Source organism: Pelophylax lessonae (genome assembly GCF_965119305.1).
Source record: "Pelophylax lessonae genome assembly, chromosome: 8".
NCBI classification, from domain to species: domain Eukaryota; kingdom Metazoa; phylum Chordata; class Amphibia; order Anura; family Ranidae; genus Pelophylax; species Pelophylax lessonae.
Genome location: NC_138775.1, coordinates 254,907,536 through 254,933,406, shown reverse-complemented (window position 1 = coordinate 254,933,406; position 25,871 = coordinate 254,907,536). Strand labels below are relative to the sequence as shown.

Here is a 25,871-nt window from a genome sequence, read left to right as displayed (position 1 = left end):
CTTTGGGCCCAATTTGGACATTTTCATTTAGGGGTGTACTCACTTTTGTTGCCAGCGGTTTAGACACTAATGGCTGTGTGTTAAGTTATTTTGATTAGACAGCAAATTTACACTGTTATACAAGCTGTACACTCACTACTTTACATTGTAGCAAAGTGTAATTTCTTCAGTGTTGTCACATGAAAAGATGTAATAAAATATTTACAAGTGTACTCACTTTTGTGAGATACTGTATATAAAGACTGTAGATTTGCTTTAATATCAGATGCCTCTTCATGGTCCAGAAACCAGTTTTCTACACATGTACAACTGCTGATGTCCAATCAGCCTCTGTAGGTAACAAGAAAGTCAGGACAGAAATAGATCCCTGTGTATCGCCGTCTCCTGCAGCCCCCTCTCCAGACACGCTCTTTACAGAAACGGAGGTTGAAACCAGTTACCTTATGTTCAAAAGTTTTAACGCATTTAGCAAAACTCCTTTCTTCACATCATAGTCAATCTTCTGATCTGTTCCAAAGCTGGGAGCACGATTGATCTGGAGAGATGAAAATAGATATGAAAAAATTCAATTAAAAAAGGGGAAGTGATATTTCCAATAAGACAATTGTACAAAGGAAACAAAGGTTCATGGCTTGAACACAGGGTTAACTAGAAAGAGGAACTACAACAATTTTGGGTCAATTTTAGTTGAAAAATTTTTAAGCTGGTATGTTAGATCTTTTGTTATTACTCTACAAAACATACAATATACTATCATTGTATCACAATTAAACATTTCATTTATGACAAAGGATTCCCAGAGCACTATATAAAGGGAAAGCACAGCAGTGGTTTTCTACTATCAAGTAGTCTGTCTTTGATTGAATCCTTGCACAGAGTCATACAAAGGGAAGAGAGGTAGAGGGTGTAGTCACTGTCCTGCCTTTTTTTTTTTTTGTATGTAGATGGTAAATGTCAACTTGAGCGACTGAGCTCAGTTAAAATTTACTTTTTTATAACAAAAGGTAAGAAAAAATGTGTAAAAACACATAAAAAGGAGCCTACAGCTCCACTTGCTTGCTAGTTATGAGAATACACAATTTTCTTATACAATATTTCACATTTTCCTGATTAACCCCTTCCAGCCTGAAATCTGTTCCACCTTCAAGCTTCAGTGTTCATCTGCAGTGCCATCTATTTAACAGTGTAACTGTCAGATACATTATTTAAAATAATAATAAATTCATTAAAAAACAAAAAAACAGAAAATTTTTTTAGGCTTGCGCATTTTGCCAGCATAATCTAAAAGCTGAAATAGTTTTCTTTTCTTTTAGTTTCCATTCACACTTAAAGCGGTAGTATACTCCGATATATGACTTTTACCTGCAGGTAAGCCTATAATAAGGCTTACCTGTAGGTACAATTAATATCTCCCAAACCTGCACGGTTTAGGAGATATTAAACCTGCATGCCGCCGCTGACGTCTGCGGCGCATGCGTTCTGAAGGTCCGGCGGAGCTTCAGAGCTCCTTGCCGGATCTTGCCGGAAAGTGAAACTCCTGCGCGCATGCGTGGGAGTGACGTCATCACGGCTCAGGCCACTCACAGTGCCGGAGCTGCCGAACCAGGAAGAGACTCCGAGGGAGCATGTCAGCTCTCTGAGCGTTGTCCAGACGACCGTGCCGGGGCTTCGATCTAAGGTAAGTATTTCATAATGAGCTAGTATGCGATGCATACTAGCTCATTATGCCTTTGTCTTACAGGGTTTGTTTTTTTTTTTTTTTTTTTTTTTTTTATGAGTATACAACCGCTTTAAAGGCTAAACTAAACTAAAGGCAAAATCTTTTTTTTAGTTTTGGATAGAGTGGAGAGGAATTAGAACCCCTGTCAGTTTTTATTGCTGTCTGTGTCCCCATGCGGGAGATTCACCCTCTCTATTTGCCCTGTTTACCGTTAGCACTGAAAGTGAAAGTAAAAGAAAACCCCACATTTTGGGTTGTCCCCAGAAAAGTAATAGATGGGAAATCTTCCAATGGGGACACTAGTTGGGGGTCCCCAAGGAATTACCTTGAGGCTACATTTACATGTTAGCGTAGCGGACCGGAAATTATTGCAAATCGCGGGATGCCTGTGCGTTGCCGTTGATTTGCAATAGCACCCCAAACGCTGTGCGATGTTGCCGCGATTTGCGCCTGCCGAATCGCGGTAACATCGCACAAACAAAGTCGCGTGACGCCCCAAAGAAGCTCTTGTACCTTTTTTGGGCGTCATGCAACCCGCGATTTTTTTGTGCAATGTTACCGTGATTCGGCAGGCGGAAATCACGGCAACATTGCACAGCGTTTGGGGTGCCATTGCAAATCAACGGCAACACACAGGCATCCCGCAATTTGCAATGATTTCCGGATCGCGGGCAGAATCACGGTGATTCTGCCCGCGGTCCGCTACGCTAACATGTGAATGTAGCCTAATGTGCAGGGATTTCATTCCACTTCCTGTTCGGTTATGGGATGGGAAGTGAAGGGAAATCTCCACAATGGGACACAGATGGGGGAAAAAAGTCTGACGGGTAATAACCTTTCTTTGCGCTATCCAAAATGAAAAAAAGTTTTGCCTATAGTTCTACTTTAAGCGTGAGCATTTTCAGGTGATTTTTTTACATGTTTCTACACGTTTTACAAGGGTTTTCAAGCTTCAGTGTTTTTGTATTAGCCAAAAGAAAGCTAGTAAATAGAAGAAGGAAAGGCAAGAAACTGTGCAAAAAATGTGCATGGCCTGGGCATCCAGGTATCAATGATCTTTGCTTAGGAATAGTGTTGAGCGAACACGGACTGTATTATTCGTGTTCGTACCGAATAATTGGATTTTTTGTACCCGAACACGGACACGGACACTTTACTATATGTTCGGGTAAAATTCCGTGTTCGGTCGTTTTATTTCCGGGTTTTGCATGCTTTGGCGCTCTTTTCATGGCGGGCTTTCAACAGCCAATCAACAATCGTTTAACTGGTGTGCCTTAAGCCATCCCAGCCATGCCTGCAAATGTCTCAGTAGCTGTGATTGGCCGTCTGAAGCATGTGACCAAGTCTTTATAAGTTCCAGGCAGCCGCAGCGTCTTCATTCTGCTGCTTAGATCAGGGACAGAGCACACATCAACGTGCTGGCTGCTGATTAGGGAAAGACAGGCAGGAAAAAAACATTTGTGTCCGGATAGAATTGAGGGACAGGTCGGAGTGTTTAGGCAGGGCGAGTTGTAGGCATTTTAGGGATAGAGTCTGCTGAATTATAGGGTCAGTGTCTTCTACAAAGTACAATCGATATTGCTGTGTGGGGGGTGGGGTGACTCTGCACTCAATCCTGATCTACGATCTCTTCTCAATCCTGTTAGGGAGAGGCTGCTGCTGCTGAATTTTAGGGAAACTGTGTTCTACAAACTACAATCGATATTGCTGTGTGGTGTGGGATAGGAGATAGGCAGGTGTCAGTGATCCACATCCATTTTTCTGTGTGTGAGCTGCAGTGAACACAATCTTTTTGGGCTGCAGTGAACACAATCTTTTTGGGCTGCAGTGAACAACGTCCTTTTTGGGGTGCAGTGAACAAAATCTTTTTGGGGTGCAGTGAACAAAATCCTTTTTGGGGTGCAGTGAACAACATCCTTTTTGGGGTGCAGTGAACACAATCTTTTTGGGGTGCAGTGAACAAAATCCTTTGTGGGGTGCAGTGAACACAATCTTTGTGGGGTGCAGTGAACACAATATTTTTGGGGTGCAGTGAACAACATCCTTTTTGGGGTGCAGTGAACAAAATCCTTTTTGGGGTGCAGTGAACACAATCTTTTTGGGGTGCAGTGAAAAAAATCCTTTGTGGGGTGCAGTGAACACAATCTTTGTGGGGTGCAGTGAACACAATCTTTTTGGGGTGCAGTGAACAAAATCCTTTTTGGGGTGCAGTGAACAACATCCTTTTTGGGGTGCAGTGAACAAAATCCTTTTTGGGGTGCAGTGAACAACATCCTTTTTGGGGTGCAGTGAACAAAATCCTTTTAGGGTGCAGTGAACACAATCTTTGTGGGGTACAGTGAACAGAATCTTTGTGGGGTGCAGTGAACACAATCTTTGGGGGGTACAGTGAACACAATCTTTTTGGGGTGCAGTGAACAAAATCCTTTGTGGGGTGCAGTGAACACAATCTTTGTGGGGTGCAGTGAACACAATCTTTTTGGGGTGCAGTGAACAAAATCCTTTGTGGGGTGCAGTGAACACAATCTTTGTGGGGTGCAGTGAACACAATCTTTTTGGGGTGCAGTGAACAAAATCCTTTTTGGGGTGCAGTGAACACAATCTTTGTGGGGTGCAGTGAACACAATCTTTTTGGGGTGGAGTGAACAAATCCTTTTTGGGGTGCAGTGAACAACATCCTTTTTGGGGTGCAGTGAACAAAATCCTTTTTGGGGTGCAGTGAACACAATCTTTTTGGGGTGCAGTGAACAAAATCCTTTGTGGGGTGCAGTGAACACAATCTTTGTGGGGTGCAGTGAACACAGACTTTTTGGGGTGCAGTGAACAAAATCCTTTTTGGGGTGCAGTGAACAACATCCTTTTTGGGGTGCAGTGAACAAAATCCTTTTTGGGGTGCAGTGAACACAATCTTTTTGGGGTGCAGTGAACAAAATCCTTTGTGGGGTGCAGTGAACACAATCTTTGTGGGGTACAGTGAACAGAATCTTTGTGGGGTGCAGTGAACACAATCTTTGGGGGTACAGTGAACACAATCTTTTTGGGGTGCAGTGAACAAAATCCTTTGTGGGGTGCAGTGAACACAATCTTTGGGGGGTACAGTGAACACAATCTTTTTGGGGTGCAGTGAACAAAATCCTTTGTGGGGTGCAGTGAACACAATCTTTTTGGGGTGCAGTGAACAAAATCCTTTTTGGGGTGCAGTGACAACATCCTTTTTGGGGTGCAGTGAACACAATCTTTTTGGGGTGCAGTGAACAAAATCCTTTGTGGGGTGCAGTGAACACAATCTTTGTGGGGTACAGTGAACAGAATCTTTGTGGGGTGCAGTGAACACAATCTTTGGGGGGTACAGTGAACACAATCTTTTTGGGGTGCAGTGAACAAAATCCTTTGTGGGGTGCAGTGAACACAATCTTTGGGGGGTACAGTGAACACAATCTTTTTGGGGTGCAGTGAACAAAATCCTTTGTGGGGTGCAGTGAACACAATCTTTGTGGGGTGCAGTGAACACAATCTTTTTGGGGTGCAGTGAACAAAATCCTTTTTGGGGTGCAGTGAACAACATCCTTTTTGGGGTGCAGTGAACACAATCTTTTTGGGGTGCAGTGAACAAAATCCTTTGTGGGGTGCAGTGAACACAATCTTTGTGGGGTACAGGGAACAGAATCTTTGTGGGGTGCAGTGAACAAAATCCTTTTTGAGGTGCAGTGAACACAATCTTTGTGGGGTGCAGTGAACACAATCTTTGTGGGGTACAGTGAACACAATCTCATACTTCTGAACATTTGAGGGTGCTGCCTGTTCCATACTCCTCCTCCTACTGCTCAACCATCCTTTTAGGGGTACAAACAATAGTAATTGGGGCCTAGTGTGGTGGTGTACGTGTGAGATACATACACTTTCTTTTTGATCATATTTTCTATTCCGCTATTCAATTAAATCCTTTGGGGATCAATTAAATTGCGTGATAGTCTGTGTCGGTACGTGTGAGATCCACCTTTCCAAGTTTTTGGGGTTCATCTCATACTTCTGAAGATTTGAGGGTGCTGCCTGTTCCATACTCCTCCTCCTACTGCTCAACCATCCTTTTAGGGGTACAAACAATAGTAATTGGGGCCTAGTGTGGTGGTGTACGTGTGAGATACATACACTTTCTTTTTGATCATATTTTCTATTCCGCTATTCAATTAAAACCTTTGGGGATCAATTAAATTGCGTGATAGTCTGTGTCGGTACGTGTGAGATCCACCTTTCCAAGTTTTTGGGGTTCATCTCATACTTCTGAAGATTTGAGGGTGCTGCCTGTTCCATACTCCTCCTCCTACTGCTCAACCATCCTTTTAGGGGTACAAACAATAGTAATTGGGGCCTAGTGTGGTGGTGTACGTGTGAGATACATACACTTTCTTTTTGATCATATTTTCTATTCCGCTATTCAATTAAATCCTTTGGGGATCAATTAAATTGCGTGATAGTCTGTGTCGGTACGTGTGAGATCCACCTTTCCAAGTTTTTGGGGTTCATCTCATACTTCTGAAGATTTGAGGGTGCTGCCTGTTCCATACTCTTCCTCCTACTGCTCAACCATCCTTTTAGAGGTACAAACAATAGTAATTGGGGCCTAGTGTGGTGGTGTACGTGCGAGATACATACACTTTTTTTGATCATATTTTCTATTCCGCTATTCAATAAAAACCTTTGAGGATCAATTGAATTGCGGGATAGTCCGTGTCGGTACGTGTGAGATCCACCTTTCCAAGTTTTTGAGGTTCATCTCATACTTCTGAAGATTTGAGGGTGCTGTCTGTTCCATACTCCTCCTACTCCTCATCCATCCTTTTAGGGGTAGAAACAATAGTAATTGGGGCCTAGTGTGGTTTTGTACGTGCGAGATACATACACTTTTTTGGATCATATTTCCTATTCCGCTATTCAATAAAAACCTTTCTAGGGCAAGATCTTAAATTACAGAAATATGAGGAGACCGTCAAATAAGGGCCGTGGCCTGGGTCGTGGTGCTGCTGCTAGAGCTCCTGTTGCAAGGAGAGGACGTGGTCGATCTGTGCCAGCTACACGCACAAGTGAAACACCTTCCTCAAGTGTGAGTAGGCGACAGAACCTGCATCAGTATTTGGTAGGGCATCATACGCCCCTAGAAGTGATGAGGCCAGAACAAGTGGAGGCGATAGTAGATTGGTTTGCTGCTGACAGTGCCTCCAGTTCCTTCACATTGTCTCCCACCCAGTCTACTGCAGAAAGGTCACAGTTGGCACCTGCAGCCGATGTCCAACCGTCTTTCACCTCACCCCCTTGCAAATCAGGCAAGCAGTCTGAGCCCCAAGCCATACAGCAGTCTCTTCTTCTTTTTGATGACTCTGTCAGCAGGGTTTCCCAGGGCCATCCACCTAGCCCTGCCCCAGAAGTGGAAGAGATTGAGTGCAGCGATGCCCAACCACTTATTTCTCAAGATGAGTACATGCAAGGATCATTGCAGCACGTCTCCAATGATGACGAAACGCAGGTGCCAACTGCTGTGGCGTTCAGCATTGTGGAGACCGACAAGGAGGGCAGGGGTGAAGACTGGGTGGAAGATGATGTGGAGGACGATGAGGTCCTCGACCCCACATGGAATGAACGTCATGCAGGTGACCTGAGTAGTTTGGAGGAAGAGGCGGTGGTCGCACAGAGCCACCAGCACAGCAGAAGAGGGAGCAGGGTGCAGAAGCGGAGCGGCCGTGCCCTAGACACTACGCCCGCTACTGCCCAACGCAGCAAGGGAACGAGCGCACCAAAGTCAGCTCAAAGGAGTTCTCTAGCGTGGAAGTTCTTTAGAAAATGTGCTGATGACAGGACACGAGTGGTTTGCACCCTGTGCAATCAGAGCTTGAAGCGAGGCATAAACCTTCTCAACCTGAGCACAACCTGCATGATCAGGCATCTAAGTGCAAAGCACGAGCTGCAGTGGAGTACACACCTTCAAAACCAAGAAACGTCTCTGGCTCATCCTGCTTCCGCTTCTGCTGCAGTCTCGGCCGCTCCAGCCACATCTGTAGTGATACCGGCACCTGCCACCCCGCAAACAGACGATCTGTCAGCAACACCACCACCTGGGTCACCAACAACCATCTCCACAATGTCCCGTGGAAGCGTTCAGCTTTCCATCTCCCAAACACTTGAGAGGAAGAGGAAGTACCCCCCTACCCACCCGCGATCCCTGGCCCTGAATGCCAGCATTTCAAAATTATTGGCCTTTGAAATGCTGTCATTCCGTCTGGTGGAGACGCACAGTTTTAAAAACCTTATGTCGGTGGCTGTCCCACAGTACGTCGTGCCCAGCCGCCACTACTTTTCCAGGCAAGCCATCCCTTCCCTGCACAACCAAGTGGGGGAAAAAATCAGGTGTGCACTGCGCAACGCCATCTGTGCCAAGGTCCACCTAACTACCGATACGTGGACCAGTAAGCACGGTCAGGGGCGTTATATCTCCCTAACGGCACACTGGGTAAATGCAGTGGCGGATGGGCCTGAGGCGGATAGCAATTTGGCGCATGTCCTTCCACCACCGAGGATTGCAGGGCGCTTCAGTTTGCCTCCTGTTCCTAACTCCTCCTACTCCGCTTCCTCATCCTCTACCGCCTCCTCATCCGGACAGCGTAACACCTTCACCACCAACTTCAGCACGGCCAGGGGTAAACGACAGCAGGCAGTTTTACAACTTGCCTGTTTGGGGGACAAACCACACACCGCGCAGGAGTTGTGGAGGAGCATGGAACAGCAGACAAATGAGTGGTTGCTGACAGCGAGCCTCAAGCCCGGCCTGGTGGTGTGCGATAACGGGCGAAATCTCATAGCAGCTCTGGGCCTAGCCGGTTTGACGCACATCCCTTGCCTGGCGCATGTGCTGAATTTGGTGGTGCAGAGGTTCCTTAAAAACTACCCCGATATGTCAGAGCTGCTGCAGAAAGTGCGGGCCCTTTGTGCGCACTTTCGGCGTTCTCACCCTGCTGCTGCTCGCCTGGCAGCGCTGCAGCGTAACTTCGGCCTTCCCGCTCACCGCCTCATATGTGACGTGCCCACAAGGTGGAACTCCACCTTGCACATGCTGGAAAGACTGTGCGAGCAGCAGCAGGCCATAGTGGAGTTTCAGCTGCAGCACGCACGCGTGAGTCGCTCTGCGGAACAGCACCACTTCACCACCAATAACTGGGCCTCCATGCGAGACCTGTGTGCCTTGTTGCGCTGTTTTGAGTACTCCACCAACATGGCCAGTGGCAATGACGCCGTTCTCAGCTTAACTATCCCACTTCTATGCCTCCTTGAAAAAACAATTCGGGCGATGATGGAAGAGGATGTGGCACAGGATGAGGAGGAGGAGGAGGATGAAGAGGTAACATTTCCAAGGCTTTCAGGGCAGTCATTCGCAAGGGGCTCCGAGGGTGGGTTCCTGCACACACAAACGCCAGGGACACAATTGTCCAGCAGGGGCACAGTTCTGGAGGATGAGGAGGAGGAAGAGCTGGAGGAGGAGATGGAACCATGTTCACAGCAGGATGGCACCCAGGCCAGCTCATGGCCATCACTGGTGCGTGGCTGGGGGGATACAGAGGACACGGACGATACACCTCCCACAGAGGACAGCCTTTCGTTGCCTCTGGGCAGCCTGGCACACATGAGCGATTACATGCTGCAGTGTCTCCACAACGACCGCCGAGTTGCCCACATTCTAACTTGTGCTGATTACTGGGTGGCCACGCTGCTGGATCCCCGTTACAAGGACAACGTACCGTCCTTAATTCACTCACTGGAGCGCGATCGCAAGATGCGCGAGTACAAGCGCACGCTGGTAGACGCCATGCTGCTGGCATTCCCATCTGACAGCGGGGCCGCAGTGGAAGCACAAGGCAGAGGAGGAGGAGGAGGAGGAGGAGGTCGCCAACGCAACCAGGGCACCGCCAGCACCTCAGAAGGCAGGGTTAGCATGGCCGAAATGTGGAAAAGCTTTGTCAGCACGCCACAACAAACAGCAGCACCAGCAGCTCAGATGGAACGTCTTAGCAGGAGGCAGCATTTTACCAACATGGTGGAGCAGTATGTGTGCACACGCCTACATGTAGTGAATGAGGGGTCTGCCCCCTTCAACTTCTGGGTCTCCAAATTGGGCACATGGCCTGAGCTTGCCCTTTACGCCTTGGAGGTGCTGGCGTGCCCTGCAGCCAGTGTATTATCTGAACGGGTATTTAGCACGGCTGGGGGCGTTATAACAGACAAGCGCAGCCGCCTGTCCAGAGACAATGTGGACAAGCTCACGTTCATTAAAATGAACCAGGCATGGATCCCACGGGACTTTTCCGTACCTTATGCAGAATAGCAATGGATACCGACCTTACCCACCCATTGTTCCATTTTTGCTCTTTCTCACTCTTTTGGGATGTACCCTCATTTAAAATTTGTGAAAAGAAGCAGTGTTGGCTACCTCGTCCTCCTCCTCAGGGCCAGATTAACGTAGGGGCTATTGGAGCTGCAGCTCCAGGCCCCTACCTTTTATATAGGCCCCGGGTTGGCCATATTCACTGTTACCGCTCTTCTGTCACTTGTAAACACAGAAGTCTGGCTTCTATGCTCGCTTCCCCAGGCAGCACCCTCAGAACCTCCCCACACAGCGCGAAGGCCGGACAAGGAGGGACAGTTGCCGATGCATGGATGTGTTTATGGGCTTCAGAGACAGCATCCCATGTTGAATTAGGCATGCATGGCTGCACCCTTCCTCCTCTGGGTGCATGGCAAGGCACGGCCCTTAAGGCCCTTCAAAATCCTCAGCACCAAGCCCATGATGCTCTTAATCCGGCCCTGGTCCTCCTCCACCGCCGCTTCCACCTACACCGCCCATAGGTGTGCGCAGCCTATTGCATTAAGGTGTGCACCCCAAAGTTGAAATACACATGCATGTGTTTGCCAGCAGGGAGAGTAATGTATCGGGGCCATGTACCTGTAGGCAAAGAGAAATAGAGCAGAGCAGGTCGGAGGGAGATCTTTCCCATCTCCTCACTGGCAATGCTATGTGCCCTAGGTGATTAGGGTGTGCCCAGGCATACCCGGCACACCCTGTGCACATGCCTATGTCACCGCCACATCCACCACCACCTCAACCTCCCTCCTACTCCATATGGGCCTCGTCCTTCAGAGATGAAGAAGAACATTGTTTTATTTTTCTGTTTTTTTTTTTGTTGTTTTAAGTTATTTCCCTATCCACATTTGTTTGCAGAGCACTTGCCATGCTCTTAATTACGTTTTGCTGCCATTTGCAGCACTCTAGCCCTTTCCTTTGGTGTTTTAGAGCCATTTTAGTGCCTTAAAGTTCGGGTCTCCATTGACTTCAATGGGGTTCGGTGTCCGGGAAAAGTTTGGTAAAAGTCCGGGACACGGACCCGGACTTTTTTTTAAAGTTCGGCCGAACCCGTCGAACACGGACATCTAGGTGTCCGCTCAACCCTACTTAGGAAAGGTCTAAAAAAAAATATTTTAAACTTTGTATTTTTTCAGTCCTGACCATAACAAAGATATAAATACAAATCACTATACATTTGAACATTCTATTCCATCAAACATCTACTAGTAAAATATGCAATAGGCTCAACTCTCTTATCTATAGAGCTACAGAGCTATTCAGTGCCATCTTAAGAGCCTTATAGGCCCCTGGGCAATGCAGTGCACTGGGGCCCCCTGCCTACACAATCACGCACAAGAATAAAAATGTAAGAGAGTACAACTACCTGGAGTATATACCTTACTATATACATATTACAGGGAACACTATATACTACAAGAGTCTCTTGTAGTATATAGGATTCCCTGTAATATGTATATAGTAAGGTATATACTCCAGGTAGTTGTCTCTTGTAGTATATATATTGGTCCCTGTAATATGTATATAGTAGGGTATATACTCCAGGTAGTAGTTGTACTCTCTTGTAGTATATATCGGTCCCTGTAATATGTATATAGACTATTTACACATTACAGGGAACACTATACTACAAGAGAGTACAACTACTACCTGGAGAATATATACCTTACTATATACATATTACAGGGACCAATATATATAGAAAGGTATATCCTCCAGGACAGAGTTGTCTGTCTCTTGTGTCATCATCTATTCCATGATCATTATAATTGCCAGCCATGAGAGAGTTAAAAAAATTATAAATATCAATATCATCAGATTCATATTCAGCCTGGCACTGTGGGCCGTGGCACGGTGGCAGCCTTACCTTTACAATGGCTCAGCAGCTGCACATGGGGAGGCCGGGAGGAGGTGGGTGGAGGCGGAGCCAGTCGGGTCGAGAGACGGAGCCGGAGGGAGGAGAGGAGCGGAGGATGAGTCGACGAGGAGGAGGATCCTCCTCCGAGTCCTCCGCTGCGGCGCCGTGCATCATGGGTCTGCTCTGCTCACGTCACTGGTTGCTAGATGCCATTCGGGCTGGCCTTAGCAACCAGTGTACACTGCAGTCAGACTCAAGCCACGGCCGCCGCCGCCGGTGGGGGAAAGCAATAAGGGGGGGGGGGCCCGGGCTGGCGGACAACATAACGGGGGGGGCCCTAGACCACCAGGGACATGCCACCATCCATGTGGGGCCCCTTGGCAAGTGGGGCCCCCGGGCAACCGCCGGGTATGCCCAGTGGAAAAGACGGCCCTGGAGCTATTTAAATTTCAGTTCTCTCTGGCTCAATACCAATGAAAATAACTTTTAAGCATGAAAAGTGATCACTATAGTTTAGTACATTGAGGTTTAGTTTACTATTTAATATGCACGTTATACATTGAATAAGATATCTGCAGTTTGTTGATTGCATTCTGTATACAAAACCTTTCAGCACATACCGGTCAGCAGAGATTTAATTTCAGGAGCCAAAGGAAATTCCCAGTACCCGGTATGGAGGCACATATGACCCATTCCATTTGATAGCACTGAGCCGATTAGTGCTGTCAAATGGAGAGTCTATAGTCCTATGTGAGCTACAGGACACAGCAGTAAGGAAGCAAACTGAAGGAGGAACTACAGCACACAGTGAGGGGCCAGGGTTCAAGGACAGATCTAGGGGTGTGCCAGGCTGGGCCTTGCCCCTTGCGCCCCCATCAGGATATTCTGGAAACTGTGAGGGGCTAGGCGCTCCTAATTATCTTGCTGCAGGATCATAAATCTGCAGAAATTCCTTGAGTTTCTGTCCCGCATCTATATCAACTTATACCCCAGGTGCCGACACCACTTAACCGCTACAGTCCACTGCACACTGCCGCTGCATAAGAAAGGCAATGCAGGGAGTGTATCTATGTGTATTTGAAGGAAAAAAGCCAGCACGGGCAGCTGCCCAGTAGAGCTGTGTTGGCTGCTATAAGGAGGTAATGAGTCGTAGAGGGGTTTTGGAATGTGCAGCGCTGATGGTGAGAGCTGTGGTTGAGGAGTGCTGGGTGCAGGGGGGAAAGCTATGGAAAGGAATGAAGGAGGCTGCTAGGTGCAGAGGGATGAGAGCTGAGAATGAGGAGGAAAAAGCTGTGCTAGGTCCATAGTGGTGAAAGCCCCGGATTGTGGCGGGGGGGAGTGGGCTGTGGTAGGTGCAGAGGTGTAAGAGCCTTGGATGAAGGGGGGAAGGATGTGCTAGGTGCAGAGTGGTGAGATCTGTGGATGAGGGGGGGAAGCCTGTGCTAGGTGCAGAGGGGTGAAAGCTGTGGATGAGGGGGGGAAGGGGTCACTAGGTGCAGAGGGGATAAGAGTCCTGAATGAGGGCAGGAAGGCTGTGCTAGGTGCAAAGGTGAGGGCTGTGGATGGGGGGGGGGGGCTGCGCTAGGTGCAGAGGTGAGAGCTGTGGATGGGGGGGGGCTAAGCTAGGTGCAGAGGGGTGAGAGCTGTGGATGAGGTGAAGGCTGTGCTAGGTGCAGAGGGGTGAGAGCTGTGGATGAGAGGGGGAAGGCTGTGCTAGGTGCAGAGGGGGTGAGAGCTGTGGATAAGAGGGGGAAGGCTGTGCTAGGTGCAGAGGGGTGAGAGCTGTGGATGAGAGGGGGAAGGCTGTGCTAGGTGCAGAGGGGTGAGAGCTGTGGATGAGAGGGGGAAGGCTGTGCTAGGTGCAGAGGGGTGAGAGCTGTGGATGAGAGTGGGAAGGCTGTGCTAGGTGCAGAGGGGTTAGAGCTGTGGATGAGAGGGGGAAGGCTGTGCTAGGTGCAGAGGGGTGAGAGCTGTGGAGGAGAGGGGGAAGGCTGTGCTAGGTGCAGAGGGGTGAGAGCTGTGGATGAGAGGGGGAAGACTGTGCTAGGTGCAGAGGGGTAAGAGCTGTGGATGAGAGGGGGAAGGCTGTGCTAGGTGCAGAGGGGTGAGAGCTGTGGATGAGAGGGTGAAGGCTGTGCTAGGTGCAGAGGGGTGAGAGCTGTGGATGAGAGGGGGAAGGCTGTGCTAGGTGCAGAGGGGTGAGAGCTGTGGATGAGAGGGGGAAGGCTGTGCTAGGTGCAGAGGGTTGAAAGCTGTGGATGAGAGGAGAAAGGCTGTGCTGGGTGCAGAGTGGTAAGAGCCCTGATGATGGGGGGAGGCTGTACTAGGTGCAGAAGAGCTGTAGATTGGGGAGGGGGCGCTAGGTACAGAGGGGTGAGAGCTGTGCATAAGTGGGGGCTAGGTACCAAGATAAGAGCTGTAGATGTTGCTGGGGTGCCAAGCTGAGAGCTGTAAATTAAGCCAGGGTTCAAAGTAAAAGCTGTGGACGGGGGTGAGCTATAGACAGGGGGTGCAGAAATGAGATATAGAAGTGGGCAGAGACAAGATGTAGAGGGGGGTGATGAGTTGAGCTATGCACAGGAGTTGCAAAGGTGAGCTGTGGATGGAAATGTACTAAGCTCTGGAGCAAATGCCCTTGCAAAGTGCAGTCTATTTTCCTTTAGTAAATAAACTTCAATATATCTTTTATACTGCATTATAGGTCTGCTGCACGTTAAACTGTAACCCCATATAATCACATTGCTTAAAAAGACTTAAGACTGATCAGGCTCTGCATGCAATTATACTGAAAGGGTGAATTTCAGCCACACACCAGGAAGCCTTACGGCAGTTCATGTTGATAGCTGATCCAGCCCCAAACTGGCTCCTCCCTCTGACTCCGTTCACCCTGTAAGTGGCTCAGCTATGAAGTCAACCTGCCTAAAAGCTAAGCGTCAGCAAAAACAGGTGCAGATTCGGAGCAGCGAGCACCAGCTTCCCGTAGGTAATATCCACCCCTGCTTGGCATCATTCAGTAATGAGATGTGTGTCTGTTAATGAAGCAGACTCACAAGTGCCATTCAATAACCCAATTTCTGTCCTTTTCTTAGGCTTTAATTAACATCACAAAGCAAGCTCGTACAACACAGACACGGGTAACAGATTTAACTGTAAAACCAAACAATGCCGCCTGAGCGAAAATCTATTTTTAATCATTATGTCAACATGCATAATTAAAAGTACTCATAGAAGCTGATACAAATGTACCCAGCATGTGCTGCCTCTAATTATGGCATTTAAATTTGCAAATGATTACAGTATTAGACTGGTAAAACTGGCAGCTAACAAGGGGAGGAAGAGATCCAAGAATGTAATGTTCTCCCCATAGTCTTCCTACAGGAATCCAGGCCATTAAGCCTTTCCATTAATGCGTTAAAGGGACAAAATCACCCAAATGGATGGTCATTATTCCACATTGAAGAATGCTCTCTGCATACTGCTATTTCCTGTAAGACCAGAGGTTAGTGCATGTAGACATAGATAGCCATTAGTGCTAGTTATAGTAACCTCATATGTGTTACAGAATGTAATGGTAATGCATGCTCACCAAGGCAAATGTACTAAGCTTAAGATTCCCTTTTAACAATAATTATGCAAAGTTTACAGGAATACCAAAGCAAAGTAAAAATAGAAACCAGTAAGATCAATTTATAACTAGCTAAAGAAAGAAGGATGTACGTGTATATAGACAGAATACCAAAAAATCCCCAATACATTTACCAGCTAGACAAGCCTTTCTCAGCTAGGGTTATGTAGAACCCTACGGTTCCTCCTGAGGTTTCTATGGGTTCCCTAAAGCCCCGTACACACGCAATGATTATCGGCCGACCGATCGTCCGTCTTTTGTCCAGAGTTGTGTTTTGTTGGTTGGAATGTGCCTAGACTGCACACGAATTTTCTCGCCCAACAAAATTCTACTTCAGAAGTGATGTCATGTGTTGGTTTGCTTTCTTTGTGTTCTTTCTTCACTGAGCATGCCCAGACTTGCTCATCAGATTTTTCCCTGTCGAAATCTGTACTGACTGCACGAAAATCAGCCGTTATGTTGACGGCCAAAAAAAATTTTATAGTCTGCACACCAGATTTTTTTCGGCCGAAAAGTCGGAGTTGGTTGTCGGAAGCATCATACTAACAAGCCGAAAATCGGCAGATCGGTTGTCGGACGAAAAATTCCCTGCCAATTTTTGAGGCGTGTGTACGGGGCATCACTTCTACATTGGCTAGTAAGTGTTCGAGGACACCACAATTTGAACCGTCTGTTTCTTTTGTGTTGTTATTATTCATTTCATTTTAAGAGTGTTATACCCCATTCACACTAGTGCGACTTGTCAGGCGACTTGGTCGCCTGACAAGTCGCGGTGGGTCGTCTGCCATTGATTAGCACAGGACCCGTTCTAATAGGAGCGACACAAGTCGCTCCGACTTAGAAAAAGGGTCCTGTACTACTTTGGGGCGACCTGGAGGCGACTTGCATTGACTTCAATTATATGAAGTCTGTGCATGTTGCGCCGAGGTCACAGGTCGCCCCAGCAAGTCGTGTCGCCCCTGTGTGAATGGGCTCTTACTGAAAATGATTTATTTATATAAAACAAAGGGGTGTTAAATGATCTGCCCCGGGTCTCACATACCCTAGTTAAGCTAAATGATTTATTATTTTGTTCAATCCTTTCTAAGGCCTCATGTACACTGCTGCTAATAATTGGACATTTAGGAGCAGTTGGGCGTTCTTTGTCAGCAGCCCCTGAACTCCTCTCTATTATATTATTGACATTTAGAGGCAGTTGTGTTTAGAGGCTTTATCTAGAAAGCAAAAAAAATGCGTTCAGGATGGAAGTTTATAGGCATTTGAAACACCAAATGCTTCTAACAGCTTGCAAACGTGTATAAACGTAGTAGAAACGTTTATAGGCGTTTCCGTTTATGGGCGTTTGTAATAGTAAAACATTGCTGACCATTTGCAATTGGGAAAAACGTTGGGGGGGGGGAGAGAAGGAGAGAAACGCTGATGAACGCCGGTGAACGTGGCATGTAAAAGTGGTCAAACTGGTGTTTTTTAACTTTGTTCACTAGCTGTTAAGTTCTAGTGTGCCAAAGAGGTTTTCAAACGTCCAGTGTACATGAGGCCTAAAATGTATTGTTTGTGCCAATGTTCCAGGAGCTGTAGGTATCATTTTTCGAAGGGTTCCTCAAGACCCAAAAGTTATTTCAATGGTTCCTTCAAGGTAGAAAGGTTGTGAAAAGATGATCTAGACCAGGGACCTTCAAACTTTCCAAGCAATGAGCCAGTTTAATGTCTTTTAAAGTTTGTGGGGGGGGGGGGGGGTTGTGCCTAGCTGAAGTGAAATATTTGCATAGTGCCTGTGGTCAGTAAGAAGAGGATTGTTGCCCCATCTTTGGTACTAGTGGGAGAAATAATGCCCCCTTACTGGTGGTATCAGTGGGAGGAATAGTGCCTCATCCTTGGAAACAGTGGGATGAATTATCACCATCATGGTGTCAGTGGAGGGATTTTTTGTATACATTTGTAAATACATGAGAAGTCAGAATGGCATGCCATGGACCCTCTACAAAGTGTGGTCCCTAAAAGGGTTGTCTTTGCCATCAAATCTAAAGCTCGCGTTTTTAAGTTTTTGAGCTTTATTTTTTTTGCCACCCCCTTGGGTTGGAAACGTCTAAAGACTAAATAAGTGGTTTACTGTACTGCCATCCTTAAAGGGCTTGTTCACACTTGCTTTGGTCTCTGAAGAGAGTTCCACTACCGGATCATTTGTCAGAGATCATTTTGACAGGCAGTGAGGAGGCTCTGTGTTGCCCCCTCACCATTTGCTTTAAGCCTCTCAACCACATGCATTGTATGCAGTTGCAGGGCGCTTGCAGAGCGGCCCTATTCAATTGAACAGGGGGTAAATCTCCTGCTGTGGCTGCAAAGAAAAGCAAAGCCGCTGCCTGTCCAGCACTGCTGCTGGGAGAGGTTGGGGGGGAGTTGTTAAAAACACCCCTCAACCGCTATTGTGAATGGGCCCAATTGCTGCACTACGTGTCTTTGGTGACATGGTGCAACACCACTGCCTATGTGTGTACTGTGCCCTACATTTACATTACTACAGTTGTACAAGGTGGTTATTGGGCGTTTCAAGGGTGGAGAAGATGTCTGGAATTCACCCATTTTTTCTGCTAGTGAAGACTGGTCCTAACTCTAGACTATCTTAAAGAAAAGGTAATGAATCACCTTACTTCAGGCTGTACCAACTTTTCTTATTGGTTAGTAGCAAGGGCAGTGGAAAACTGCATTGCAATGTGACACAGCACATGATGTAGGAGACTGATGATATGAGAATTAACTCAGGTTTATGAGTACAATAGTTTCAGTCAGTGTATAAGATGTGTTTGCCTGTAAAGTCGGCCATACAAGGATCAAAATTCAGCCCTTTCAGTGGGTGCGCCCGAATTTTGATCCATGTATGGGCAGGCTGGTTGTACACAATTAGATTAATTGATCAAATTGTGTGCAACCAGCCTGTCGGGTTTTCCAAAACGATCAGTGCCGCTGCCAGAATACAATAGTTCAGAGGGGGCGATTGCCCCATCCACATCACATGTGTGACTGGGGGAATCACTTTTTTTTTTTTTTTTTGCTCAACCCACTGGTTGAAAAAAAAAAAATCTTGCATGACCTGCCTAAGTCACCACATTCTTTGAAAAAGTGCTTCAGAACAAAACAGTTTTAGAAGTGACCCCCGCTGTTCAGTGAAGTTATAGGTCGTTATAAGTTATAGTCATTATAAGTTATAGGGCGGAAGTTATAGGTCAAAATGGACATCAATTAGGACACCTAGAAGAGGAGAGGGCTACAATGTAAAAGGAAGGAGGGGGCTGTACTAGGTAAATGACTAGTCAAATGTTCTAGCAAGTTCAAAGGCACATTGCAAGTGAGAAAAAAAGAAAAAAAAGAATTTATGGAAAGGAAAAACACTGCAACTAAGAATTAAATTACCATTTTCTTTAAAGTTGGCACAGGAAAGGAAAGTATGCAAACAAGGGGTAACACACTATTAATTAACTTATCTAAAACTAAAACTACAACTTTTTTGTTTTAGATAGAGTAGGAAACAATGGACACCCCTGACATCCCTGCTCTATCAAAAAATGTAAAAAAAGTTTTGGCTTTAGCTATATTTTAGAGTGGAACCAAAGGTAAAAAAAAAAAAATAAAATGAACAGGCAGGCTAAAGGATGCAAGCCTAAATCTGCTGCTAAAATCCCTAGTGATGGAACAAATGGTTCCCTATGGAGAAAGCAACATGACCAGCATGTAGTAGCATATCATAGTGATCAATTTTTCAAGCCTTACAGCTACTACATGCTTTTTGTGTCTTAGTCCATATGGAGTCAAATATATGTTTTTAGCAATCGACTGTCTACATCATGCAAAAACTTCCTATGTACCTTTGACCTAATGAGGTAACTGCCAGCAATTAGGTAAATCTCTCGACAGCATGAGTAACCTAGCCCTCAAAGTTATTATTAAGGTGAGGGTCAGGATTAGGGTTAGCTGGAAAGTTAAGAAGAGACTTGAGATTATGATTGGATGGAAAGTTAAGGAAAAGGCTGAGATTAGGGTTAGCTGGAAAGTTAATAAGAGGGTTGAGATTAGAGTTAGCTGGAAAGCTAGGAAGAAGGTGGAGATTAGGATTAGCTGGAAAATTAGAAAGAGGGTTAAGATTAGGGTTAGATGGAAAGCTAAGAAGAGGGATGAGATTAGGGTTAGTTGGAAAACTAAAAAGAGGGATGAGATTAGGGTTAGCTGGGAAGCTAAGAAGAGAGATGCGATTAGGGTTAGCTGGAAAGCTAACAAAAAGATTAGGATTAGGGTTAGCTGGAAAACGAAGAAAAAGGTTAGAATTAGGGTTAGCTGGAAAGGGCTGAGATTAGGGGTAGCTGGAAAATTAGGGTGACGGTTGAGATTAGGGTTAGCTGGAGAGTTAAAAAGAGGGATGAGTTTAGGGTTAGCTGGAAAGCTAAGAAGAGGGATGTGATTAGGGTTAGCTGGAAAGCTAAGAAAAAGATTAGGATTAGGGTTAGCTGGAAAACTAAGAAAAAGTTTAGGATTAGGGTTAGCTGGAAAGAACTGAGATTAGGGATAGCTGGAAAATTAGGGTGACGATTGAAATTAGGGTTAGCTGGAAAGTTAGGGTGAGGGTGGAGATTAGGGTTAGCTGGAAAGTTAGGGTGAGGGTGGAGATTAGGGTTAGCTGGAAAGTTAGGGTGAGGGTTGAGATTAGGGTTAGCTGGAAAGTTAGGGTGAGGGTTGAGATTAGGGTTAGCTGGAACGTTAGGGTGAGGGTTGAGATTAGGGTTAGCTGGAAAGTTAAGGAAAAGGTTGAGATAATGGTTAGCTGGAAAGTTAAGAGGAGGGCTGAGATTAGGGTTAGCAGGAAAACTAAAGTGGGGATTGAGGTTAGATTTAGCTGCAAAAATAAGGAAATGGCTTAGATTAAGATTAGCTGGAAAGTTAGGGTGAGGGTTGAGATTAGGATTAGCTGGAAAAGTAGAAAGAGGGTAAAGATAAGAGTTAGCTGGAAAGCTAAGAAGTGGGATGAGATTAGGGTAAACTGGAAAGCTAACAAAAAGGTTAGGATTAAGGTTAGCTGGAAAGAGCTGAGATTACGGATAGTTGGAAAATTAGGGTGACGGTTGAGATTAGGGTTAGCTGGAAAGTTAAGAGGGCTGAGATTAGGGTTAGCAGCAAAGTTAAGGTAAGGGTTAAGATTAGAATTACCTGGAAAATTAGGGAGAGGGCTTAGATTAGGATTAGCTGAAAAAATAGGGTGAGGGTTGATATTAGGGTTAGCTGGAGAGTTAAGAAGAGGGCTGAGATTGGGGTTAGCAGGAAAACTAAGGTGAGGATTGAGGTTATTTAGCTGGAAAAATAGTGAAAGGGCTTAGATTAAGGTTAGCTGGAAAGGTAGGCTGAGGGTTGAGATAATCATTAGCTGGAAAATTAGAAAGAGGTTTAAGATTAGGGTTAGCTGGAAAGTTAAGAAGAGGGATGAGATTAAGGTTAGCTGGAAAGCTAACAAAAAGATTAGGATTAGGGTTAGCTGTAAAACTAAGAAAAAGGTTAGGATTAGGGTTAGCTGGAAAGGGCTGAGATTAGGGATAGCTGGAAAATTAGGGTGACGGTTGAGATTAGGGTTAGCTGGAAAGTGAAAAAGAGGGCTGAGCTTAGTCTTAGCAGGAACGTTAAGGTGAGGGTTGAGATTAGGATTAGCTTGAAAGTTAAGAAAAAGGTTGAGATTAGGGTTAGCTGGAAAGGAAAAGTGAGCGTGGCCTTTGGTTTAGAGAAGCCCCCCCCCCCTCCACCACAAGTTAACAGCTTTAGACTCCCAATGCCACAAAATATGTCTGTTTTAACTGCATGAAAACAGACTAAGTGGATCATACCTCAAGTAGCCAGGGCTTCAGCTTTCTGTCCAAAATAATGTCAAAGCCCAAAACTTCAAAACAGACACTGTTGCTGCCGGGTTGTTGGCCAGGCCGACACATGCGGTAAGCGTGGAGCACATGAGGTTCCGCTACTATTAGTGTCTTCACCACTAGTTCCTAGTGAAAGAAAGTAAACAGAGTTAAATCAAATTACTTGTGTGCAATGAATGCTAAGCTCCCTATAAGGGACTCTAGCTGTGAGGTCTTCAAATCATATTTTCAGTTTCCCCACCTGTTTTCTGCCACCTACACTTGATGGTATAACAGAGCTGGAACTGGGAAAGGGAGGAGGTAGCACAAGGGGCCTATAAATTGTTTTGCAGTGCTCATGGAACATGCTGTGAGGAAAAGAGAGCAGAAGGACAGAGAAATGAACTCATTAGTCTGCTGCTTCTTTTTTCACTGTCCAGTCACAGACTGGGGAAGAGACAAGACCTGTGTTACTTAGAGACCCCCCACTTCTGCCACTTCACACCTAATAAACCTGACTACCTAATAAAAGTAGTAGTGTTTACCTGCCTCCTCCTTGCATAATTTACCAGTCTCAGCGCTCTGTGTCCCCCACTAGTCAGAAATCCGTACCGCTGCAATGGTACAGTGCATGTGCAAGATGAGGTGCGCAATGTCTTTGGTGCTTCGGCAAAGAAAAAGAAGGAAGCCGTCCACTGATGACTTCATGCACCTCATCTGTGCATTGTATCATATCACAATAATCTGCTCGGAGGGATAAAAAGACTTTCCCCTGAGATCTCATGACTTTCTATATAAAAGACAAATGTATTTTTTTTAAAAATGATTGTAATGTTGTACATTGTATGCACAAGATATGGCGCATGAAGTCAAGCATCTCATCTCATCTCACACATGGTCCATACAACATTACACTAATCCGTAAAAAAAAAAGGCTTTTTTTCCCCAACATTAGGACTCAAAGTTTTTTTAAAAGGCATTGGTGACATAGTCCTCCTAAGGGGCATCTGTGAGGCCAGGGCTATGTAACCGATGCCTCAGAAGATCAGGAAGTGGGAAACTAGTAAAGGTAAGTAATAGAAAAAATATATCATTTTTGTTTATCACTTTAGGATAATTTCACATCACTATGCAGAGCTGCATGCAGAAGTGGATTTTTCTGAATGTGGGCTTAAAATCCACTATAACTGCAGCAGAGAAAAATCAGGTTTCTTTCCTTGTCAGACAAGGTTACCAGACAAGGTGGACCTGGCAACTGGTGAAAAGAAATCAGACTAACCTTTTAAGAAAATATTACTTAAGTCTTGTCCAGCGGTGGATCACCTATGTATAAGAGTGTACAACATGATCCTATCACTTACACAAATTAACATTCAGAAAAACCTTTGGAAACCCTTCTCCACAGACCAATAAAAGTTGTGCGGAGGCGGTAACACACTCTAAGCTCCAGAAGAGGAGAAATAGGGAAAAAAAGCATTGGAAGATAAGAGGAGGGAGAAAGCGTAAGAAGAAGATGTAAGAGGTAGGAGAAAGGTTCATGCAGGTTCAGGGTCATTCAGCAGTCCAAGGTGCCCAGAGTTTGTCATATTTCCAGGGGCAACCCCTATTCATATAGGTGAGTTTATACATAGGTAGGTCCAGGTCAATCAGTTTCAGCCAGGCGGACACCGTTGGAGGGGAAGAAGAGGACCATCTAAGCAGAATTTCCTTTTTTGCATAATAATGCAGGTAAGAAATCAGCAGCTTAGAATGAGGGTCCCGCTGGTCATCGTCATGGATGCCCAGCAGTGCCAAGGCGGGGGAGACCGGGAAGGAGAGTTGTAACCTATTATTAATGACCTCTAAGATCTCAGCCCAATACGTAGCAATCACCGGGCAATCCCAGAACATGTGTAGATATGTCCCCTGATGTATATGACAACAGGGACATGTAGGGTCACCTGTAGGTAATCTCCATCATTTTTAGCGCAAGAAAGCAAACCATAGCTCATGCGTGGAAATCCCAAACCCTTCGTTTTGAGTAGATTAAATCCAGAATACAAGGTATTTTTAACAATGAAGAACTCACAGTGATATTGGAGGATAAACACGATAAATTCCTCTCTATGTGGCAACCTTGGCTCAATTATCAACCAGTCTCTCGCTTCACTACAAGGTTGCTCTAATTATAATCCGAGGGCCCACAGTTTTGTTCTTTGACCTCCTAGCTTTTGGGAATAAGCTGATGTCCCCCGTGGCAAAGTCCCCTTACCTACCCTTCTTTCAGTTCCCCTCCCTGTCTCTTCCTCTTGTATCTGAGGTCTCTTCCCCACCTTTTTCTCCTCATTTTTTTCTCTACTAAAACCCACGTTCATACAACCCTCTTCTATGTCACATGGTTGCCACCTGTCATATTGGATTAGACACTGTTACCGATTTCCCTGCATTCCATATTCACTTTAATCTTTATGTTGATCTGGACATCTTTTCCCTGTCCATTTTTTCATATTTCGTGTTCACCTGTATTCCTATCAGATTCATACAACGCCTGCGTGAGTATGTTCTAACCAAAATTAGTTTGGAGCATCATTTAATCCACTCAGTATACGTTACAACCATTTTCTGTATGTGCCATACTGTTTTTTAATAACGTAAGAAAATACTACTCACAGAAATGTCACCCCAAAATTTGGCCACATCATGGTCATTGGCACGTAGAAATTCGGTAAACCACCGGATGGAGCGCTTGCTACCTCGGTCTTCTGTCTCGTCCCGCTCGAAGTTCTCGTTGTGTTTGTTCACAGAGTAGTTCGTCAGGTGCATGTACAACTGGTTCTGAAAAAGATGAAGACAGTCCTATGGCTAGACCACGTCTGTTTCTCCAACTACCATGGAAACCTAGCAGAATCAGAAGACTAAACTCAAACAAATGTGCAATCTGACAATTAATTCCGAATTTATTCTCAGAAACGCAGCCAATGGCACAGCACCCTCATCATCATTTCAAAAGAACAATATTTTGATTCATTTATCAAAACGCTACGTTGCGGCGAGTTGTAAATTTCACCTAAGCAATAATTACAGGAAAATAAGAATTAGTGCTGCATATTAGCATATTCCCAGCGATATGACATCCAACTGTCATCATCAGAAGCGTTTCATGTGCCAGAGAAAATGTTTTTACACAATTACACCTCTCCATCTGTCCAATCTTGGACGTGTCCGTTCGCTCCCGTCTTTTTAATCTACACTTGTGCGGTGATTACCACAATCATTGATGAAGTATAAATAGGAATTATTCCAGTGTATGAAATGATTAGAAGGGGTTCAAGGGTGACACTATTGACAGTGCAAACGGTGCACCTGCTCTAAAATCTCAGACAAAGGAACCAATAAAAAGTGTTAACATAGCCTCAGTTTTTGGAGTCTTTTTTTTTTTTTTTTTTTGCAGGACTAGGCAACAATGTCATCTATGAGCAACAAGTCATGCTGCAAGCTGCGTGCCCTCAAACAGAATTTGTTGCAAAGATTCTTCTGCCCCCAACCACCTGCAATCGACTATCCAAAATCAGAGTTCTGGCCCGTACCTCCCAGTACTGCACAATGCAGTGCAGAAACTCTCCAGCCTATAGATAGGCTCCTGGATTGAGTAACATCAGTCTACTCCAAATCAGAGTTCTGGCCCATACCTCCCAGTACTGCACAATGCAGTGCAGAAACTATCCAGCCTATAGATAGGCTCCTGGATTGAGTAACGTCAGTCTACTCCAAATCAGAGTTCTGGCCCGTACCTCCCAGTACTGCACAATGCAGTGCAGAAACTCTCCAGCCTATAGATAGGCTCCTGGATTGAGTAACGTCAGTCTACTCCAAATCAGAGTTCTGGCCCATACCTCCCAGTATTGCACAATGCAGTGCAGAAACTCTCCAGCCTATAGATAGGCTCCTGGATTGAGTAACGTCAGTCTACTCCAAATCAGAGTTCTGGCCCGTACCTCCCAGTACTGCACAATGCAGTGCAGAAACTCTCCAGCCTATAGATAGGCTCCTGGATTGAGTAACGTCAGTCTACTCCAAATCAGAGTTCTGGCCCGTACCTCCCAGTACTGCACAATGCAGTGCAGAAACTCTCCAGCCTATAGATAGGCTCCTGGATTGAGTAACATCAGTCTACTCCAAATCAGAGTTCTGGCCCATACCTCCCAGTACTGCACAATGCAATGCAGAAACTCTCCAGCCTATAGATAGGCTCCTGGATTGAGTAACGTCAGTCTACTCCAAATCAGAGTTCTGGCCCATACCTCCCAGTACTGCACAATGCAGTGCAGAAGCTCTTCAGCCAATAGATAGGTTCCTGAATTGAGTACCATCAGGGGGCTGTATGTGTGTTCAGCCAATGGGTGTCTTAGTTTTGT

At 45.7% G+C, this 25,871-nt stretch overlaps 1 protein-coding gene across 2 annotated transcripts in view; it reads right to left on the bottom strand.

The window, feature by feature from the left end:
- TTLL7 (tubulin tyrosine ligase like 7) overlaps window positions 1–25,871 on the bottom strand; it is a 233,242-nt gene that overhangs the window by 156,895 nt on the left and 50,476 nt on the right. For both annotated transcript variants that reach the window (XM_082265320.1, XM_082265319.1), the window contains exons 7-9: window positions 24,127–24,291; window positions 21,466–21,624; window positions 441–535 (exon numbers count right to left, since the gene is read on the bottom strand). In XM_082265320.1, coding sequence (XP_082121446.1) covers window positions 441–535; window positions 21,466–21,624; window positions 24,127–24,291 — 419 coding nt within the window. The remainder of the gene's footprint in view (window positions 1–440; window positions 536–21,465; window positions 21,625–24,126; window positions 24,292–25,871) is intronic.